At 49.1% G+C, this 22,014-nt stretch overlaps 2 protein-coding genes across 11 annotated transcripts in view; both read right to left on the reverse strand.

Annotated features, from left to right (window-relative positions):
- LOC140897984 (C-type lectin domain family 2 member D-like) overlaps nucleotides 1-14,747 on the reverse strand; it is a 49,194-nt gene extending 34,447 nt beyond the window's left edge. The window contains exons 1-3 of the mRNA XM_078848646.1: nucleotides 14,735-14,747; nucleotides 14,507-14,694; nucleotides 13,651-13,754 (exon numbers count right to left, since the gene is read on the reverse strand). Of these exons, the coding sequence (XP_078704772.1) occupies nucleotides 13,651-13,754; nucleotides 14,507-14,694; nucleotides 14,735-14,747 (305 nt within the window). The remainder of the gene's footprint in view (nucleotides 1-13,650; nucleotides 13,755-14,506; nucleotides 14,695-14,734) is intronic.
- Nucleotides 1-22,014, reverse strand: part of LOC140898275 (uncharacterized) — a 2,445,793-nt gene that overhangs the window by 364,352 nt on the left and 2,059,427 nt on the right. The gene's annotated exons all lie outside the window — the stretch shown is intronic.

Below are 22,014 nucleotides of genomic sequence, written 5' to 3' on the forward strand. Positions count from 1 at the left end.
GTACAAGCACTGAATCACCAGGCTGCAGGGAGTGGATGGGTGAGTCCAAGGGTAGAGGCTGGGAATCCTTAGCATACCTGTGAAGAGACAAAGAACAGCAGACAGGGAACACATATACTGAGAGAGAAACTTGTTTTTTAATTTTTACTTTTTTTTTTTACATAAGCGGTGTACTATTTATAGGCCGTGTTTTTTTAAACATAATTTTAAAGGGACTGAGCTTTAATTTACCCTTTGGGAGAGCACGGCTGCGGAGCAGAACTAGGGGCAGGGCATCAGGCCACAGTAGGGAGGCCTCCTGGCATACTTTCGAGAGATGTTGCTTAAGGGTCTGATTGATCCACTTCACTACCCCACTGGCTTGAGGTCTCCAGGGTGTATGGAGTTTTCAGGGAATCTGTACGGTGTCTGAGATGCTTTGGACGATTTTTGACGTGAAGTGTGTTTTATTGTCAGATTTTATTCACTGGGGAAGTCCAAAGGGAGGAATAATCTTTTTAACAAACTTGAGAGCCACTGTCCTGGCAGTGCAATTGAGACATGGAAAGGTTTCTGACCATCTGCTGAATCCATTTACTATGACAAGGAGATACTTGAACTTTTGGGTCCGGGGAAACTTAGCAAAGTCTATTTGCCACACCCGTCCGGGGCCTGGAGTGGGTTCCAGGGCCGCTGGTGGTACTGGGTGTCCTGATTGGGGGTTATTCTTTTGACAGACTAGGCATTTTGTTTGTACTTGGGCAGCTAGGGCTCCGAGTCTGGAGGTTATGAAGTACTTTTTTATTACTTGGATAAGTGCCTCCCTGCCAGCATGAGTGGTTTGATGTAATTTTTGTAATACTGGCAGAATTAGGCCCTTTGGTAAGAGGACTTTCCCTTCCGGGGAATGAAGCCATCCCTCCTTTTCCTGGAGACCAAGTTTGTCAGCTAGCTGTTTCTCCTCCCCAGAATACTGAGGGGTTGGGAGCTTCCCCACTGATGGGATAAGGGCATGCATATAGGTGTTTTTAGTCTGAGGGAACAGCAGGGTGGCAGCATGCTTTGCCTCTTTATCTGCCCTGGCATTACCCCTGGTCACATCTTGATCCTCCCTCTGATGGGCCTTATAGTGTCCCACTGCCACTTCCAAAGGGAGTTGCACTGCCTCTAGAAGCCGGAGGATTTGGGGCCCGTACTTGACTGGGGAGCCTTGGGCTGTCAGCATTCCCCTCTGCTTCCACAGGCCAGCAGGAGCATGCAGCACCCCAAAAGCATATTTGGAATCAGTGAAAATATTGACCTGGGTTTTTTTTGGACAGTTCGAGTGCACGGGTCAGGGCCACTAGCTCAGCCAACTGGGCAGAGGTCCCAGCGGGCAAACTTTCAGCTTCCACGGTGTCACTGAGGGTTACAATAGCATAACCCGCCGTTTTTTGCTCATTTATTACCATGCTGCTACTATCAGTGTACCACTCATAATCTGCATTTGGGAGGGGCACATCCTTCAAGTCCGGGCGGCTAGAATATTGGGCATCTATGATTTTTAAAGTCATGTTTCTGTTTCTCAGTTTTTGGTAAGAGGTTAAGGGATGGACAAGAGTTTTTGGCAGGGTTAAGGGATGGACAAGGCTGCAGCGTGACCTCAGGGTTCTCTAAGAGCTTTGCTTGGTATCTTGCCATACGCGCTTGTGTGAGCCAGAGGCCGCCCTTAACATCCAGTAAAGCGCGTACCATGTGTGGTGTAAAAACCTGTATTGTTCCCCCTAGTGTCAGTTTCTCTGCTTCTGCCAGGGTCAGGGCGGTGGCTGCCACTGCCCGCAGGCACGCTGGCCAGCCCTTGGCTACTTGGTCCAGTTATTTCGAAAAATATGCCACCGGACGTTTTCATGCTCCTAGCAGCTGTGTGAGTACTTCCAGGGCCACCTCCTTTCGTTCATGTACATACAACTGAAATGGCTTGGAGAGATCTGGCAGACCTAGAGCCGGGGCTTCCATTAGCTTGTTTTTTAGGATTTTAAATGCCCTGTCAGCCTCTGGGGTCCAATGAAAGGGGTCATGGTCTGCTCCTTTTACACAGTCGTACAGGGGTCTAGCCTATAGTTCAAACTCTGGGATTTATATTCTACAGAAGCCTGCCATCCCCAGAAATGCTCTGAGCCGCTTGCGATTACTCGGGATAGGAACTTGGCATATGGCTTTTATTTTTTTATTTGAAAGCTGGCGTTCCCCCTGCTGTATGTAGAACCCGAGGTACTGTACCTGCGGGAGAGCAATCTGAGCCTTACTTCGTGCTACCCGATATCCTTGGAGTCCCACAAAATTCAGGAGACTAAAAAATCTATTTCTTCATTTCCCACCCGCATTTTTACTCGGGGTTCCAGGGGTAGGATGATCTGTTTCCCCTGACACCCTTATTTTTGTTTTTTTATCGCCATCATAGAGGTACTTCCCCTTTTCTTTTTGTTGGGCACTTATTTTTTTAGTGTCCCTCTTGCCGACACAGGGCACACTGATTGCGCCCCAGTCGTCTTTTTCGCGGGCCTGGACGTCCGTGGCCACGGCCCCCTTTTTTTTGTTTACTTTTCTTCGTGCCTGCCTGCACTGCCGCTACCATTAATTTTACTTGCTTTTTTTTTTTTTTTACTTCTTTTAAACTATGCACTTGATTTGCTGCTTCTAAAATCTGTGCCATGGTCATACTTATCAAATCCTCCTTTTTCTGTAGCTTTCTCTTAATGTCGGGGGCTGCCCTGCTTGTAAATAGTTTTTTGATAATTGCCTCAGTTTGTGGATTATTAGGATCTGCATTGGTATACTGTTGGATCGTGTTTCGAATGTGCTGCAAAAAAGCTCCAGGGCTTTCCTTTGGATCCTGCACTACCTTCTATGGTTTAGTTTAATTATTCTGTCTGACAGCTGCATGACGGAGTCTATACAGTAGCAGCTCCTTATAGAAGGTGTGGTGGGTCATAGCCTGATTGTCATTTGGGTCCCACCTAGGATTTTTTATAGGAACTTGATTATCTGGGATCGGGACATTGTTACGGTCTTGGTCATATCGCCTTTTCGCTTTTTTCCTTGCTTTAGCTATGACCTGTTCTTGTTTAACCTCAGTCAATAATGTTTGCTGAAGGACATTACAATCATCCCAGCCTGGCTTGTAGCTGCTAAGACATCCCTCAAAGACCGATACCAACTTGCTTGGGTTGATAGAAAATTCTCCATCCTGTGCTTTGAAAGCGGCCAGGTCCATAGGATTAAAAGATGCATGAGTATAGACCTGCATGGTAAGAGCTTGTCCTTTCTATTGCATTAGGGGCGATTTTAGTCTTGGTAAGTAACGGGTATAATCCAGCAGATGGAGCCTGAACCCCACTATGAGCTTCACTAAGAATCTTACTTTGAGCCTCGCTCTGTGTGGGTGTAGGGGCCGAAGGAGAAACCGGATCTGCCATTACATTTGGGGTGGGGATCCGGGGACTGACATTAATTGCTACAGGGCCAATCGGGGTTAAATTACAGCATTGTAAAATATCAGTATGAGACTATAAGGTTATAAACAAGTAAGCATACGAATGCTTATTCTACTTCCCCGTTCGCTGACAGAACAGGAGTAACTGGAGGATTGTATTATGATTTAGTGATCCTCCGGGAGGCCACTGTTCTTGGTCCTCTAATTGGTACTGAGGCCAGTCAACTGTACAAAATCGCTTTAATTTACCCTTAGTCATTGGATCTGATCCAAATATCTTCCAATTTACTAAAATACACTCTAGGGGCGTGCATCGTACCGTACCTCCCGTGCTCTGTTCCTGTCCGATACCTACAGGGTAACTGTGCGTGTCCCCAGGTTCCAACAGAGCATATAATCCGGATTTCAAAAGGTTCCTACCTTATCCAAGGGACCGGTTCCCCAACATCGCCCGCAGCTGCTCCTCCCCTATATCCAAGGAACAGGTTCCTCACCGTCTCCCATAGCTGCTTCTCCACTATGTGAGTGTCTTGCACCGTCGTTCCCTCCGGGGTTGATCAAACTCCTTCTCCTCTGAGGCCCCCAATGAACTCACCGGTGTGTGCTGGGCGTCGGTTGTCGCTGCAATCCTCGACTTCCAGAAGGGATCTGGGCAAGGCTAAATTGCATCCTCGTCACCCCACGTTGGGACTCCAAAAGCTGTTGCCGGCACCCAGTGCCAGAGGCGAACAACAGCGGGGGGGGGTTCGTTACCCGGTGTGCGTCACTCAATAATCACAACGGGGTGGGGAAGCAGAAAAGTTTATTTGCAGCTGCAAACAAGGTACAGGGAGAATAGAATCTCAAATCCTGCACATCAGAGCAGGTCATTACACACATTTATATTCCTCAATGCTACTGCACTACACATCAGCCAATCAAAACTTTGCACAAATACTCTGCCTTTCTTATATGGGTTAGGACAATGTTTATTTCCTGCAACCTCTAACAAGCATTCCTAGCAACTTAAAGAACCAGCACATCCTGTCTGGCCTTGTAGCTCTCTCTCCTATTATCTTTAACTTGGCGTCAGCAAACCTTACACTATGGGGCATTGTCTGCATCTGCAACATTGTTTTAAGAGCAAAAGAGCTTACTCAAACCAGCCAGGCCTGAATTCTATTCAGGGGGGTTGAGAAGAAGCCCTTAGGCCTTTAGCAGGGAGACCTCTTCGACCCTTATGGCCTTCCATCTCCTCAACTTAACTAGTGGCCATGCCCTGGGGTCTCCAACAGAGGTAAATGGAAAAGGGGATGTAACCAAAGGTAGATGGGGCCAGACTAACCTGAGCTCTTTCTTTGAGCTGAGAACTGGTTGTTTAGAGAAGGGAAATGCAGCAGATCTAATATACTTGGACTTCAGTAAAGCATTTGATACGGTATCACGTGGGAAATTCTTAGCTAAATTAGAGAAGACGGGGATCAGTACAAGAATTGTAAGGCGGGTAAGGAACCAATTAAAGGGGAGAAGTCTGGAAACTCAACTATGGGATCGGAGGGAGGTTCCTAATGGAGTTCTTCAAGGATCTGTTTTGGGATCCATCTTCATTAATCTCTTTATTAATGGTGTTAACCCAAAAAGTAGGAGAGTGATAACAAAACTTACTGATGATTAAAAAGCTGGGAAACATGGTCTGTCCAGAGGGGGTAGAATATTATACAGGAAGATCTGGATGACCTTGAAGACTGGAGTACCAGAAGAAGGATGACATTTAAAGGTACCAGGTGCAAAATCCTCCACTTAGGGTCTAATAAGAAGAATTTCTTCTTGATGCTGGGGCTCATCAGTTGGAGGCGACAGAGGAGGGGCGAGACCTTGATGTGTTGGTCGATTATACGGTGACTGAGCCACCCATGTGATGTGGCCATGAAAAAGGCAAATGTGATGCTAGGATACATCAGCTGAGGCACTTCCAGTCGAGACAGAGAAGTACGAAAGTACATGGCCCTGGAGAGCCCTCCTCTAGAATCCTGTGTATGATTCTGATCATTCGAGAAAGATGAATTCAGAGTGAAACAGGTACAGAGAAGAGTTCTCAGGATGATCAGGGAATGGAGGGCCTGTCTCACGAGAGAAGGCTGGGAGAGCTGGGCTGGTTTAGTCTAGCAAAACAAAGGCTGAGAGGGGATCTGATGGCTCTCCATAAATACATCGGGGTAAACACCAGGGAGGGTGGAGAGCTGTTCTAGCTAAAGGACAATGTAGGCCCAAGAACAAAGGCGAATCAACTGGCCAAGAACAAGTTCAGGCTGGGAGATTAGAAAGTTTCTAACCATTTGAGGAGGGAGGTTCTGGAACAGCCTCCCAATAGGGGCAAACTTTATTAGTTGTAAGAGAGCATTGGACACATTTGAGTGTGACTGTATGAGAGGGTTGCTTGTGGGATGGGGGTGGACTGGGCAACCCTGAGGGTCTTGTCTGGTATATGTCTTATGGTCCCAAGTCTCTTGCTTCAGCTGGTCACATGCAGGGGTCAGGAAGAGATGTTCCTCGCCAGTGTATTCTGGGTTCGGCGGAGTGTGTGTAAGGTGGGTAAGGAACAGAAAGGAAGCCCTGCTGGAGCTGCGAATGGGTTTGGCTGGTGTGGGGTTGCAATTGGCGTGTTACTAATGAACGGTGAAGCCTTGAGTTATGGAGCTCACTCGAAGTGAGTGCCAAGGAAACCCGCACACCGCCCCGCTATGTATCCTGTATCTGCCACAGAAGGAGCGAAGAGAATCAAGAGAGCTGTCTGGGGTGACCTAAGGCCAGAACCGCAGGGGGCTCTGGGGTGGCAAAGGAATATTGACAAAACTGGGCTAGCAGGGAGCTGCTGGTCAGGATGAGGGGCATGAGATCTTTGTCTACAGTGAAATGGTTGTCCAATTCGGTTCCTAGTTTGATGTTTTTGCCTTCATCCCTCCACCTGCATGAGCAGCACAAACCTCTGTGCACTTGGCCTCTAACCCAGCCGCAGGGCTCTGTGCTTGTAGATTTCAACCATGCTTCGTACTTTGCTGTGAATATCACATTGCAGCTGCCAATGGGAGATGCTGCCAGGGATTTCTATGGAGCAGCAGATAGCCCAAAAGCCAGGGCTCCGACGGAGCCCCAACACGACCCTGACAGCAGCGACATGGAGGAGATGGAGGTGGAGGAGATGGGAGAATGGGAGGGCGAGGAGATGGATGTGGATTAGAACATCTCGGATTTGAGAAGTGCTGGGTGTGCATATGGCACCATACGATGCACCCACACGAGAGGGGCTTCCTCACCTCTCACTGTTTACAGAGCTAGGCATCTCAGGGGTTCTCTTATATATATTTTATTATTCCTTTCTTCTTTGCACTTACACACTTTGAGCAGATTTAGGAATGAATAAATGTTCCGTTTCCAGTGGTGCCAACAGCTCTGGGATTCGGACACGATACGGGAACAGTAGGGTAACGTGCATCAAATCTCTTCAATCCAGACAGCGTGATCAGCATGGGCAGCAGGTGTCATGGGGCTGTGGGCACTGAGGTTGCAGTGCCCCGGGGCTGGGGTCTCGCCCCCCGACCTCTGCCATCCAGTGCTGGGGCTGTGGGCTGTGGTGAGGGTGCTTTGGGCTCCTGCGGGGGAGAGGTAGGTAGAAGGGGAGGGAGGGGAGCAGAAGGGGAGTGGCGGGACCTCAGGCACAAGGGGAAGGGCCAAGGGCTAGGCTTCCTGGGTGGCCAACTCACTGGCAACCAGTGCTGATCGCAGAGTAGACAAATGATCGTCAGGCTTTGTGCTGACCAGGTCTAAGTCAGAGCAGCCTTGGGGCTGCTCTAATGTACATTCTGCTCCACATAGGCCCGGGTAAGCTGAGAATAGCTGTACTACAATGCCTTCTGGCCATGGGAAGCAGGGCAGTTGAGGCCTTTCCACCAGCCAGGGAAGCCTCTATCTGCAGGTATCCTCTGAGGGTATTGACCCTGTGACATTGCACTTCATAAGCTTTATAAAAATGTTTAAGTGTGAATATGATGTAACTGGAATATGCTTTATGCAAAAGGTCTCTATAAGTTTTGTAATGAGACCTTACAAATCTACTGAGTGTGTTCATCCTATTTGGATGAAAGTGTCATTCTTGTATCTGAAATTAGGAATATGAGATATCACTCTGAGGTCCTACTGTAGTTATGCAAAGTGTGGGCCATTAATGGTGGCTTAGAATCTTGATGGCTCCCATTAGCTAGGACAACTGACTGTAGATGGCTCTGTTCACCTGCAAGCCTTCACCGCATACGTGCGGGCCAGTCCTGAAAGAATGGAGGGGGGCTCACAGGACATGTGAACATGTCACATGATACTTGAATCCGTCTTTAACCTGGTGCTTTTCCATTTAGAAGGAGGAGTGGAAACCCAGAGAGACCGTGAGAGGATTCCCGCCTTGTGCCAAAGATATCAAAGGGAGTGGAACAGAACAAAGGGGGCTGCCAGTCATAAGAAATCCCCGAGTTACCACCTGAGCTGGAACAAGGCTGTACCAGGGGAAAGGATTGGGCCCAGACTGGAGGGAGTCCAGTCTGGGAAAGAAGCTTATTGGAACATCTCTCAGGGTGAGATTTATCAGTATTCCGTTTCTTAATGTATTAGGCTTCGACTTACGTGTTTTGTTTTATTTTTCCTGGTAACTTATTTGTTCTGTCTGTTATTACTTGAAACCATTTAAATCCTACTTTTTATATTTAATGAAATCACTTTTGTTTATTAATTAACCCAGAGTAAGTGATTAATACCTGGGGGAGCAAACAGCTGGGCATCTCTCCCTATCAGTGTTATAGAGGGTGGACAATTTGAGTTTACCCTGTATAAACTTTATACAGAGTAAAACGGATTTATTTGGGGTTTGGATCCCATTGGGAGCTAGTTGCTGGAGACAGGTGACCTGTTGAGCAGTTTTGGGTTAAAGTCTGCAGCGTTGGGGGTGTGGCCCAGACCTGGGTCTGTGTTTGCAGCTGGCAAGCATGTCTGGCTCAACAAGGCAGGGTTCTGGAGTCCCAAGCTGGAAGGAAAAATGGGCTCAGAGGCAAATTCAGCACGTCAGGTGACAGGGCATTGCAGGTGTTCTCCTCACCCTGGTCGAATGCCTTGTGTGGGTTGTAACTGGGGGGTGCAGGGGTGGAATGAGCCGGGGACGTCTGCCCGTTTGAGTGATCCATAGCAGGCATACGAGGCACTTTTGGGGGAGCCTTGTCCAGGCCTGCCATGGGTCAGCTCTCTCAAACCACCACCCCTGGCAGCGCAAGCCTGACCTTCCAGCCCCCTGCAGGCCTCGCTCTCTGTGTACAGGTTAGCGATCGACACTCCCAAAACCTCTGAGCGTCCCTCGGGAGTGCTCAGCCCGTTCCCCGGAGCACATGCAGAACTGTGACTCTAATCCCACAGGCGCGGTCCACAGCAGCTTGTAAGATTCAATTCAGGCCAACCACTCTATTGAGAACACAGCAATTAGATATACAGAAAACAGGAATGAGTTTGTTATCAAAGAACAGAGATGCAAGCGAGGGTGAATAAATACTGGTAACACCCATTGTTTCATGTTCTGTGTGTATATAAATCTCCCCATTGTATTTTCCACTGAATGCATCCGATGAAGTGAGCTGGAGCTCACGAAAGCTTATGCTCAAATAAATTGGTTAGTCTCTAAGGTGCCACAAGTCCTCCTTTTCTTTTTGCAAATATTGGAAAGTAATGGTAACATAGGATTTTGTTTTCTAACACTTTCTAGAGCCGGGGTTCTCACAAATTTTTGGCAGCCTCAGCATGCGGCTCTGACAATACTTAACTAACTGTAGGAAAAACAAACCAATAAATTACATGTGCATATTTACGTAGGGATTTTTTGCAGACTCAATAATAAATATAAGGTACAGTTGTGTCTTATCTTTACTGGACCTAAACACAGAACAAACCAGTGCTTTGCACAGTCTTGTCTTTTTTGTTGTTCTTTTGCTTTTTTGGTCAAAGGTGGACTGCTGTACAACAATTCTGAACTAAATTTAAAAATGCTTTACATAATAGAAAGGATAATGACTAATAACGAAAGAATGTATCTGCCAATATGTCCAAAGTTTCTTTCACACAAAAAAAACCATAGTCAACATAGCCCAGTAATAATAATGATAACAGTAACAACAAAATCTGAGCCGTTGCTGTTGTCTTTTCAGCTTGGTTTTTGCATCATTTAACAGCTTGCGCCTCTGAAGCTCACCGTAGTAATTTGGTTCAACTTCCCTTGCACAAGTGCTGAAGGGACGTTGCACGACATACATTTCAATTTGATGAATTTCTCTCTCACACTGCAACTTGTTCAGAAATGGAATCAGATGGCTTCGGAAACACAGGAAACTGCCTTTCCCCCTGGTGCTGAAGTGTTTCTTTTTCTTTCTCTGTTTTGCTTTTCTTAGCAGAAGGTCCCAGAGGAGCCACCTGCTGTCACATTCAAGGTCATTTTCTGGCACTAGATTACCTGAAATACTTTCTGATACCCAGTCACATTTATAACTCTTTCACCTCTCCCCCCCCAGCCCCATGAACAATCGCAACCTACCCAAACACCACGCAGTGAGATGGCCCATAGCCACTTACAGAGCTACAATAACATGAGATGTAAACACAGTGGTTAGAGGTCTATAAAATCATGAGTAGTGCAGAGAAAGTGACTAAGGAAAAGCTATTTACTTGTTCCCATAACACAAGAATTAGGGGCCACCAAATGAAATTAATGGGCACCAGGTTTAAAACAAATAAAAGGAAGTTCTTCTTCACACAGCGCACAGTCAACCTGTGGAACTCCTTGCCTGAGGAGGTTGTGAAGGCTAGGACTATAACAGGGTTTAAAAGAGAACTGGATAAATTCATGGAAGTTAAGTCCATGAATGGCTATTAGCTAGGATGGGTAAGGAATGGTGTCCCTAGCCTCTGTTTGTCAGAGGGTGGAGATGGATGGCGGGAGACAGATCACTTGATCATTGCCTGTTAGGTTCACTCCCTCTGGGGCACCTGGCGTTGGCCGCTGTTGGCAGACAGGATACTGGGCTGGATGGACCTTTGCTCTGACCCAGTATGGCCGTTCTTATGTTCTTAGCCAAAGAATACACTTTGTGACTTGAAAGAAAACCACACCTATGTAGCTCAGCTCTGCCGGCATGGTACTATTTAAAAGGGAGCACGCATGAGGATTTATGGCATTTAGAAGACACCTTTAATACTTAACATCTGAGCGATTGTTGGGGCACTTTGGAGGCTCTTGTGGCTGCAAAACAATCAGCTGCTGGCTGCATTTGAGAAATGCTGTTCTGGAGTCTAAATGAACAAGGCCTTCCCTTAGCCACATGCTGGGGAAATGAGGTAAGACTCCTTCTCATGAGATCACTCCCTCTCAGCTGCAGAGAAAAGCTTGACAACATAACCCTGAGTTTAAAAGGTTCAAAAGCAGATGGCACATACGGAGTTTAAACGAGACACACTTATTGCTTGAGGGCCCCACTGCCTGATTTTGAGATCTTGGCTTGTTCAAGTAGGTGTGAGTTGTATAAGTGTCACTTCTAGGAGTCTCATTTTGAGCCCCTTTCGAGTGCGGTCTCTTTTCCCATCTGTCAAGGTTTCTTCCCCACTTTGAACTCTAAGGTACAAATGTGGGGACCTGCATGAAAACCTCCTAAGCTTACTTTACCAGCTTAGGTTAAAACTTCCCCAAGGTACAAACTATTTGACCCTTGGACTTCCACTGCCACCACCAAACGTTTAACCGGCTTTCTGGGAAAGTGTTGTTTGGAAACGTCTTTCCCCCCAAAATCCTCCCCAAAACCTTGCACCCCACTTCCTGGGGAACGTTTGGTAAAAATCCTCACCAATTTGCATAGGTGACCACAGACCCAAGCCCTTGGATCTTAGAACAATGACAAAAGGATTCAGTTCTTGAAAAGAAACATTTTAATAGAAGAAACAGTAAAAAGAAAAGGATCACCTCTGTAAGATCAGGACGGTAAATACCTTACAGGGTAATTAGATTCAAAACATAGAGAATCCCTCTAGGCAAAACCTTAGGTTACAAAAAGACACACGGACAGGAATATTCATTCTATTCAGCTCAACATATTTTATCAGCCATTTAAAGAAATCATAAGCTAACGCATATCTAGCTAGATTACTTACTAAGTTCTAAGACTCCATTCCTGTTCTGTCCCTAGCAAAAGCCTCACCCAGACAGACACAGACCCCTTTGATGTTCTGCCTCTTTCCAGCTTTTGAAAGTATCTTGTCTCCTCATTGGTCATTTTGGTCAGGTGCCAGCGAGGTTATCCTAGCTTCTTAACCCTTTACACGTGAAAGGATTTTTCCTCTGGCCAGGAGGGATTTTAAAGGTGTGTACCCTTCCCTTTATATTTATGACACCATCACATACACCTCAGGTTTGCTACAGATCCACCGTCTTCCCATGTAGCACCGTGAGCTGCTGACCCCTTTCTCGTCGTTCAGATACGCACAGTCACCTCCTCCTCTTAAGTGAAACCTGCCACACAGAAGCCAGGGAGCTGCAGTCAGGCAGAGGCTTGGCATTTCACACCAGTCCCAGCCAGGGGAGCCATTCTCCACAGTGCAGGCCTGAGTGCGGAGCAGCTACTCTCCCAGCCCCTCAGGAGCAGAGCTCAGGACAGCGGGGGCTTTGCAGAACCGCTGACTGTTCCTGACCCTCTATGCTGAGCAGCCCACAGGGGTGCTGAAGAATGGACAGTCCCCAGCAGGACAGAGAGAATTTGTTAGACTGATTGTCAAAAGGGACCGGCCCTCTAACAAGAGGGGCAGACCATCACCAGAACCAGACGACTGAGCAGGAAAAGCGGGGGACAGGAAGGATCTCGCCTCCTTGAAACACATGGAGCAGAACCAAGATGACACTGAAAGAAGAAATTGCATTCAGGGGTTTCCTTCTCCGTTGATCTATAACTCTTGAGCTTTCCATTGGGCATGGGGGAAAAAGAGAGTGTTGAAGAAGTTCCTTTGTGAAAGCATGTGTTCCTTGTTTGTAACCCTCACGTAAGTCTCCCAGAGTTCATCTGGTGTGGAGGGTGGAGCTCTAGGGACAACATGCCTCTCGGGAGATTTGGGAGGGTTCAGCACTGGTTTTGGATCCTACAGCAGCTGATCTGCAGGGTCCCACATCCTAAGGAGCATACCAGACAGGGAGTCTGTACCCCAGGAGAATGCCACAGAGGCTCGAACTCAGGACAGTGTCTGGTAGCTCTTCAGACCCAGTGAGGCTGGAAGCAGGTGGGATCCAAAGGTTGGGTCCAATACAGCAGAATGGGGACTGTCCATTGGGGAGCCCTGACCCAGCGCCAAAAGAGCCTGATTTTTCAAAGTACTGAAGTAACCCAGACCAGAGAAGTGGGGGGGGGGTCTCCATCCCCCTCTAATGGCTGGCCTGCAAAAGAGCTTTATCAATCGGGGGGGAGTTTCAGTTAAAGAAGTGGATTCTTTCGCTCCTATGGCAGAGGCTCATGCTTCTACTGCTGAAGTCCCAGGGTTCAAGCAGCGCTGGTTTTGTGATCACACTTGGAGCCCACTGAAACCCATCGCGGGGTGTTGGGCAGCCATCACTACTGTACCCCGTTCCCGTGGGAGCCCCAGGCGTCCAGCACCTGTGAACCGCAGGCTCCTTTAACATCGGTGCCTTGTTGCGGATTCAGAGGCCTCACCAGCCAAGTCACTCAAACCTGCCGGCTGCAATCCCCAGCGGGACCTGCACCTGCCATGCAGTGCTCGGCATGCTGCCCTCTCCAGCAGCCACTGTTAACCTGAGCTCCCTGCTGCCTCCTTTCCCCAAGGCGGGTCAGACACCCCAGGGACCTTGCTGAAGAGGGCTGGGGGAGAACAGCGAGTGTCCCAGCTGAAATCCCAGCGCGCAGCGAGGGCATCTCTGGCTATGGCGGGCTCTGTCTCCGGCCCAGCACCGTGCTGCGGGGAGGAGCCGAGAGTTCAGGGACACGCCGGCTCCCATCGGTCTCCGATACACGCAGGACGCGAACGGACCAGGGTCGTGTCTGGTGGTTTCACTAGCACTGAATGGTGGATCTACCTGAGCTCAAACCGCTCAGACACCAGAATCCCCAAGCCCAGGGAATTAGTCCAGAGGGGTGAGAGAGACTCACAGGTGGTTGAATTTGGTGCCATTGGCCCATTTCCAGGGCTGACCCTGCTCCCTCCAGAGGCCGATCCAGTGGTCATAGACACCCTTATGGCGCAGCAGGAACGCCTTAAAGAAAGCTGAGGGACAGCAGGTATCAGCCCCACCTCCCATGCTCCCCCCCCCACCGCCCCTCCAGGGCTCTGTGCTGCAGAGAATCCCAGTCACATATTGAAGGGTGCTCAGTTTATTTTCAGGGGGGATTTTCCCCTCCCTCTTGCAAAGCACAAGATCCCCCGGGCAGTCTTAACCCTCCCACCGCACACAGCAGCCCCACCCCGGTGCTCCCAGTTACCCACACCCCAAGTCCCCCTGAGCTGGGGGCAGCTGTTGGGTCTGAGCTCTCTGCAGAGACGGCTCTTCTCACAGAGCAGCCACCGCTCACCCCAGCAAGGCAGGAGGAGGGAGGGAGGCAAGCTGAAGTGGGAGGGGTCAATGTGAAAGGATCCCCTCCTCCCCCGCCTCCTCAGCTGGCTGCTCCTTTCCCATCCCCACAACAGGAGCACTGGCTGGGTTCTCAGTCCCACTCCAGCAGCCAGCAGGCCAGGAGATGCTTGAGCCAGCCCTGCCCTAGACAGAAGCTGTCTCCCTATTTGGGGAGGGGGGCAGCGGAGAATGGGCAATCCCTGTGATCACACACAGGCAGTAGGGCCCTGGGCCCAGCCAGGGCTGGCGTTCAGCGGCTGGAAGTTCATTCACTCCGGCCTCCCAGCACGGGAGGGCTCACAGCTGCTCTTCACCCCATGGGGCAGAGCCCAGGTCCTGCTGCAGCAGCCATCCCTGTGCCCAGATTAGTGTCTGGCAACTCGAGAGTCTCTCACCGTTTCCTGATCACTGTCGATCCCAGCCAGGGAGGCACCCGGGGCAGAGCAGCGGCTTCGGCTGTCGGTCCAGCTCCCTTCCGTCTCTGAGAAATAGTAGCATTTCCCTCGGTATCCTTTCCAGCCGTCCGGGCACGAGGGGCTCGCAGGGGGGCACAGATCAGCTGATGAAAGCTGAGAGGTCAGCGCTGAGAATGAGACAGTCACATGGAGGGTAAGAATTGCAACGAGAATTGGGCATTTGACTGGTACAAAAATTGGTCAACTGACCAGTCAAATCTGTCAAAGAGTGGTCAGATATTTTAAAATACCAATTTATCAGAATTGGTTACCTCCCGCCAGGAAGAAAAAAGAGCAAGACGTCATTGTCTCCAGTAGGTTTAGCTTTCGATAGATATGGATCTACCTAATTTTTTAAAAAATGTACTTCACTGAGTTATTTTAGCTCAGAAAAAAAAGGCAAAACAATGAAACCAAGTTCTGGAAAACACCAGTGAGGCTCCAAGACGCAATCCGAAAGGCAGGCTGCCTCCTACCCCCAGGGCTCTCGCTGGAGCATTTGACTGCTGCCAAACAGGCAGTCAATTGACCGGCTTGCCAAGCCCATTGGGACCCCCAGCTGGGGCTGGTCCACTGCAATCAGATGCAGGGGGACGGAGACGTTTGTCACTGTAAATTTGCCTGGCAAGAAGGATTCCAGGGACACTCCCAGCCTGCGAGGGACTGACACAGCTCAGAGCATTTCACCCCAGGCACAAGATCAACAGCTGGACGTTCAACCTAGCAACAAACAGCAGGTGAACAACTGAGAAGAACGTGGGAACTTTCACTCAGGGACATGAAAGCCACAAGGGGGCGCCAGAAACCACAGCCATGGGAAGTGACCTGTTGCACTGTGGGCCAGGAATGATGGAACTTAATTCACCTCCTACCTGCAGACTTTTCTCTCCCCAAACACAGCAGCAAGAAAGGCACTTTCTGGAAGCCCTCACGGCTGTGTAACCCTTTCAGAGCCATGAAAGAGCAGCAGTGGGGTCACCCATAAGTGACACCAAAGAGGATTTGAAAGGCCTGTCTAGTTGAGAGGAGTTGGACTCAAACCCCTCCAGATGTTTTCGAGCACGTCACTTTTGTTTGCACCACAGTAACTCGGTAGCTGGTTTTCAAGCCTTCCCATGTGGCTGGCGCTCAGCGAGGAACAGACACTCTAAGTTGGGAAGAGTTAGGAAACGTGGCAGCGGTGATCAGAAAGCGAGCATGTGTTCACCTCACTCACAAGGCATGTCTGACCCTGTAGATTTCACTGTCCAGTGCACGGTAGCCCACACCCCTGCCCTACTGAACTGAGCAGAGAAGTCAGTGACTAACAGTTGATGGCACAGGCTGTCTCCACCATCCATCTCCAGCTCAGATGCCACATGTTCTGCAGAGCTCCCTGCACCTGCAGGTGTGTAACCAACCTTAAGCTCACAGATTCCCACCTTACACAGCGAGAACCAATGCTGCCCATTGCAACAGCCTGCCATTACAGCAGGGAGCTGGGATTCAGGGCGCATCTGTATCCGAGCAATCTGCACCAGTATAATCACAGTGACGCAGTGACATCAGGGCAAACACCTCCTGGAGATGCGCTGGAGCAGTGCGGCTCGCTCTGGTAACTTCCTGCAGCAAACTGCACCAAGGCAAGCTCCTTTGTGCACCAGTGCAGTGCGTCTGCTTTAGCGGTTTGCACCAATTCAACTACACGGACGTCATGACATCGGCACAGAGGATTCCTAATGCAGACGGACCTGGATTCAATCCCCTCTGCCAGCTGCTAAACCCTCCTGGGGCCCAGTGATCGGATCCCAGGACAATAGAGAAATCCCACCCCCGACATTCCCCAGCACGCCCTGCCCCTGACAACGGGGGGATACAACAGGGTTCATGTTCACCGGAAACAGACGCCCTCTGCATGAGCACACGCTGTCTGTGCAGCCCGGGGGAGTGAATGGTGCTAAGGGACACTTCATGGCCAAGCTCAGCGATTGGGGGGTTTCCACACTGCGCTGGTGGAGGGGTCTTGACTTAATTCTATGGCTCATTTCAATAACACGGCAGCACCTGCCGCCCGGCCACAGGCGTGACCTGAAGATCCAGGAAGGCCAAGCTGGTAACCTCAGAGTAACACAGGGAAGGCAAAGGGCTCAGGGTTGCACTGCATCCTGTCCCACTGGACACCCTGGTCAGGGACTGCTTCATGGCGCGTGGCAAAGGTGACTTGGGTCCAAAGTGCTCAGAGATGGGCTGGGGGGGCTAATGTCAGTCAGATCGTCCTGACACAGAGAGTGCCCAGGTGCAGGGGTCTGGGAGGAAGATCCCCCAGGAATCCTCTGCCCCAGGGGCAGAAGCCGGACAGGCCGGGAGGAGAGAGTGAGTGTGGCAGGTCACGGGGGAATGGGATGGGCGGAGATCATAGATGGAGGGGAAGGGAGCGGGGCGGAAGCTGGGAACTCACCTGCCAGAGCAATGATGGCAGCAATCAACGCAGACCATACAACTATCACTGCAACCACAACTCTACAGGTTGGACTTTTCTTGCAGTTCCAAGGAGGGTCTGAAACAGAAAGACCCGTCAGGCAGGGCTGGGAGGACACGTCTCACTGACAGCACCGGGGCTGGAGCTGCCCTGCAACATGCACCGTTCTTGTCTAGTTTTTGTAAAGCTCTCCAACACCACTTTCTACAAACCATTACCCTCTGATCCCACTGAGGGTTTCCAAAAGTTAGTGCCTGTCTCACCCACCGCAACCTGCAAGGTCTCGTGCCAGCAAAGGGAAGCTGCTCCCAGATCTGGAGCTGCATTCGCATGTCCTGAGGGCTGTCCTGCACCATGGTCACTACGGGCAGGTAGGTCATCAACCTCCATCTCTGTCCCAGCTGCAGGATGGCCTCTGGTTCCTGCTCCCTCAGGCACCTGGAGATACTGAAAAAGGGGTGGGGTTGGCAGAACAGGAGAACACCCCATGAGGTTAAGAAATGGCAGTGAGAGCCTTTTCCCTCCCTGGGAGATTATGGTGTCCCTCTGTGGGGACTCCCTTCCTGGCAGATGCTAGTGAGCTATTGAAAGAGCTCAGCCTGTTTAGATTATAAAAAAGATTGGGTGGTGACATCATTGAAGTGTTGAAGTGACTTCATGGAGAGAAAATATTGGGTATTAAAGGGCTCATTAATCTATCAGAGAAAAGCATAACAAGACCCAGTGGCTGGAAACTCAAAAGAGACCAATTCGTATTAGAAAGAGGGCACACATATTCAACAGTGAGGACGAATCACCAAAGGAAGAAACTAGAAAGGGAAGTGGTGGGAATTCCCCACCTCTTGATGTCTTCTAATGAAGACTAGATGCCTTTCTGGAACGTGTGTAGTCAAAAATTAGCTCCTATGCTCTACAGAAAGCATGTGATATGCAGGGGGTCAGATGACACGCTCTAATGGTCTCTTCTGTCCATAAAGTCTGCTAATTGATGAAAAATGAGCCTAGCATGGGGAGAAGCCTCTGATGTTTTACTGTGTTCGGCTTGAGCCCACAATGAACGCTCATTGAGAGGGGTGATCTAGGGGAAGCAGCTCAAACATCCAATGTGGCTGGACAGGGGCAGGACATCAGCACTGCAGGGGAGGGGTGGGTGTGGCAGTGACATCACAAGGGCCTTTGGCAGGACCTCAGCCTATTGGACAAAGGTGGTAGGGAGGCGATGACCTCACAGAGAGATCTTGACATCAGCCAGGCAGGACAGGGGTGCAGGACAGGGGCCACCTCGGAGATCCCTGTGGCTTTGCTTCAGCACGTCTCCTTCTCGAGGTCTCTCCTAGAGGACTGAGAGAGCATTCACTTTCACATTCGTGAGCGCAAGGAGGACCCTCTTCGGAGTTTTCTCCTTTTCTTTTAGTGGTTTTGCTCGAAAACAGACGTCCCTGTATAGAAGGTAAGAGCCTCGGAGAGGTTTGGAACCTGTTCAGTCTGATCCATCAGGTGTCGGCTGATTTTTAGGAATGGAAAACACTAGATTGCGGGGGCAGCATTTTATTTCCGACCTAAGACTTTGTCCCTTAGAATTACTGGGGACATTGGGGTTTCTCCTTTTTGTTTTCCCTTTTCCTGTCTCTCCCTCCTTTCTCGTCTTCTCTTGCATCTTTGTCCTTTTCCCCTGCTTTCCTTTCACCACCAGGACCTGTCTGTGCGTGTGGAGTTGGGGACGGAGGGAGGGAGGGGGGGTTGCACTCCAACTCTCATTGCGGGAGGCCCTCCCAAAGACATGTGGCTGGAATAGTGCTCTAAGAGTGACTCCCTCCGGTGGTGACCCGGGACATCTGGTGAGAACTCTCAGCTTTCTGCTTCTCAGAGTCTCAATGCTGATTGGGGGAGTTTGGGGCTATTGTGAGGGAGGAGGCTCAGGTCCTTGTGACCCTCTTTTAAGACCAAGGAAATAGGGCGTAACCAAACATGTATTTGATTGCACTTGCCGCTTTTCTCCATTCATTGTCTTGGAGTAATTCACGATTCTCTCTCTAATGGGCTAGTTCTTCTAAAATACTTACTAAAGAATTAGGTTTTAATAAAGCCAAATGCAACCCCATACCTCCAGTAACAAAGGAGTCAGGCGGCACCCTACAGAATTGGGGACAATCCGCTGGAAAGCAGTGACCCTGAAAAGGATTTTGGGGTCATAGTGGACAAGCTGTTCAACATGAGCTGTCAATGTGAAACTGTGTTAAAAAGGGTTAAAGCCATTCTTGGCTGGATAGAGTAGTGAGGATGGAAAGGGAAGTGAAAGAGCATTGGTGAGACTGATGTTGGAATGTTGAATCCAGTTCTTGTGTCCACATTTTGAATATTATGTTAAAACAATTGGAGAGGGTGCAGAAAAGATTCATAACTGAGTGATGGGGATGATGCCCTATTATGAGACATTGAAAAAGCTCAATCTGCTTAGTATATACAAGAGAAGAATGAGAAGTGAGTTGCTTGACTTCATGGAGAGAAAATGTTGAGTATAAAAGGGCTCTTTTATGTCTCAGAGAAAGGCATGACAAAACCCCATGGATGGAAGCAGAAATCAGAAAAAGGATAATGACAATAAGACCCAGATTTGTAAGAGGGTGGTGTTAGGGGGCTTATTCCTTCACCCACTTACTTCCCTGGTCCTTCTCACATGAACAGAGAGCAACAATACCCGAAGTCCAAAGGTGCAAACAATTTGATGTTTATTGGGGTGAACTTCCAGCAAGCATGATTCCAGTTTCCTTCCTTAGTATCCTCCTTCCCAGCTCTGACACCACAGAGCCTTACACCTATGTCCCTGTTCCGATTCCTGCCCTTAGCCAAGCATGATTCCAACTTCCTTACTCCCATTCCCTGTTCCCATTTCCCCCTTTAGCAAAACATGATTCCAATTTTCTTACCCCCATTCCCTGTTCCCATCTCCCCCTTTAGCAAAACATGATTCCAATTTTCTTACCCCCATTCCCTGTTCCCATCTCACACACCCACATGCCCACCCCCACCCACCCCCCATTGACTACAGATTATATAGTAAAACTTGAGTTCTGCTTAGCTATACCTTAACCAATCATTTTCCTGAAATTTAACTAACCAATCCTAACATATTGTAACATGATTATGTAACCAATTATATCCCACCACCTCAATTAGTTTACACCTAGCAAAATTAATTATACAGCAGACAGGAACAATCACAGAACCAGACAGAGATTATACAGACAAACAACAGCAAAGTGGGAACTATAATGACAAAACAATACAGAAGTGAGGATTTCACATCCCAGCTATTGATAAGTGAGTTCTTGCCAGACAGGATGCTATCAAACTAAGTTTCCTTTCACATTTTCTAGGCACTTCCCTTTCTCTGGAGGTGATAGGAATACAATCCTGTCCTGATACTGCCTAACAGCCCAATAGCACCTTATTTCAATGTGACTAGTTTGGAATGTGAGGATGTGACCGTTCGCTTCCCAGTTTATGGCTGCCTCTGCTGCTTAGCCAAAGGCCTTAGCCTAAGAACAGGGCCTCAGACTGTCACAGTAAGAGAAGGCCCTTACACCAGCAGACAGTGATTTTGATTCTTTCTTTTATACCTCTATCACTAGCCAAGTGATAAGAATACACCTAAATTCTTAGAGTATAGGCCTTTGCAGACAGGCCTGAATATCTATATCCTAACAGGTGGTTTGTCATTGGCACAAAGTACCAAGAGAAATGATGGCTTCTCCATCTCTTGATCTCTTCGAATAAAGACTAGATGCCTTTCTGGAAAATGTTTGAGTAAAAGAAAAGCCCAGCTCTTCTGACATACAGGAGGCCTTAGGATACGCAGGGGATCAGATTAAATGCTCGAATGGTTCCTTCTGGCCATAAAGTCAACTAACTTGTGAAAACCTAATTGCGGCCTGGGGAAGAACTTCTGTGTTCTACTATGTAGTCGGTGTCACCCCACAAGGAAGTGACATTGAGTGGGGTGATCCAGGGGAAGCGGCTGAAACATCCAATGTAGCTGGACAGGGGCAGGACATCAGCACTGCAGGGGAGTGGTGGGTGTGGCAGTGACATCACAAGAGCCTTTGGCAGGACCTCAGCCTATTGGACAAAGGTGGTGGGGAGGCGATGACCTCACAGAGAGAACTTGACATCAGCCAGGCAGGACAGGGGTGCAGGACAGGGGCAAGCTCGGAGATCCCTGTGGCTTTGCTTCAGCACGTCTCCTTCTCGAGGTCTCTCCTGGAGGACTGAGAGAGCATTCACTTGCACGTACGTGAGCGCAAGGAGGACCCTCTTTGGAGTTTTCTCCTTTTCTTTTAGTGGATTTGCTCGAAAACAGACGTCCCTGTATAGAAGGTAAGAGCCTCGGAGAGGTTTGGAACCTGTTCAGTCTGATCCATCAGGTGCTGGCTGATTTTTAGGAAAGGAAAACATTAGATTGTGGGGGCAGTATTTTATTTCCGACCTAGGATTTTGTCCCTTAGAATTACTGGGGACATTGGGGTTTCTCCTTTTTGTTTTCCCTTTTCCTCTGTCCCTCCTACCTTTCTCTTCTTGCTTCCTTTGTCCTTTTCCTCTGCTCTCCTCCCACCACCAGGAGCTCTGTGTGTGGAGCGGGGTCCGGGGGGGTTGTGGGAGGCCCTCACAGAGAGGTGAGACTGGACTAGTGCTCCGAGAGTGATCCCCTCGGTGGTGACCGGGGCCATTCTTTGGGCTATTTAATGAGAACCCTTAGCCTCCCACCCCTCAAAGTCTCAACCTTGATTGGCTGAGGAGGGGGCTATTGACAGGGAGGAAACTCTGGTCTTTGTTGTTCTCTTTTATGACCAAGCAAATAAGTCACAATCAGTTATACGTTTGACCAATGTGGATGCTGCTCTCCATTCATTGTCTCGGAGCAGTTCATGATCCTCTCGAACATTCCAGTTCTTCTGAAATAATTGCTGAATAATTACTATGAACAATTGTT

This window comes from Lepidochelys kempii, chromosome 14, assembly GCF_965140285.1.
Source record: "Lepidochelys kempii isolate rLepKem1 chromosome 14, rLepKem1.hap1, whole genome shotgun sequence".
In the NCBI taxonomy this organism is placed as follows: domain Eukaryota; kingdom Metazoa; phylum Chordata; order Testudines; family Cheloniidae; genus Lepidochelys; species Lepidochelys kempii.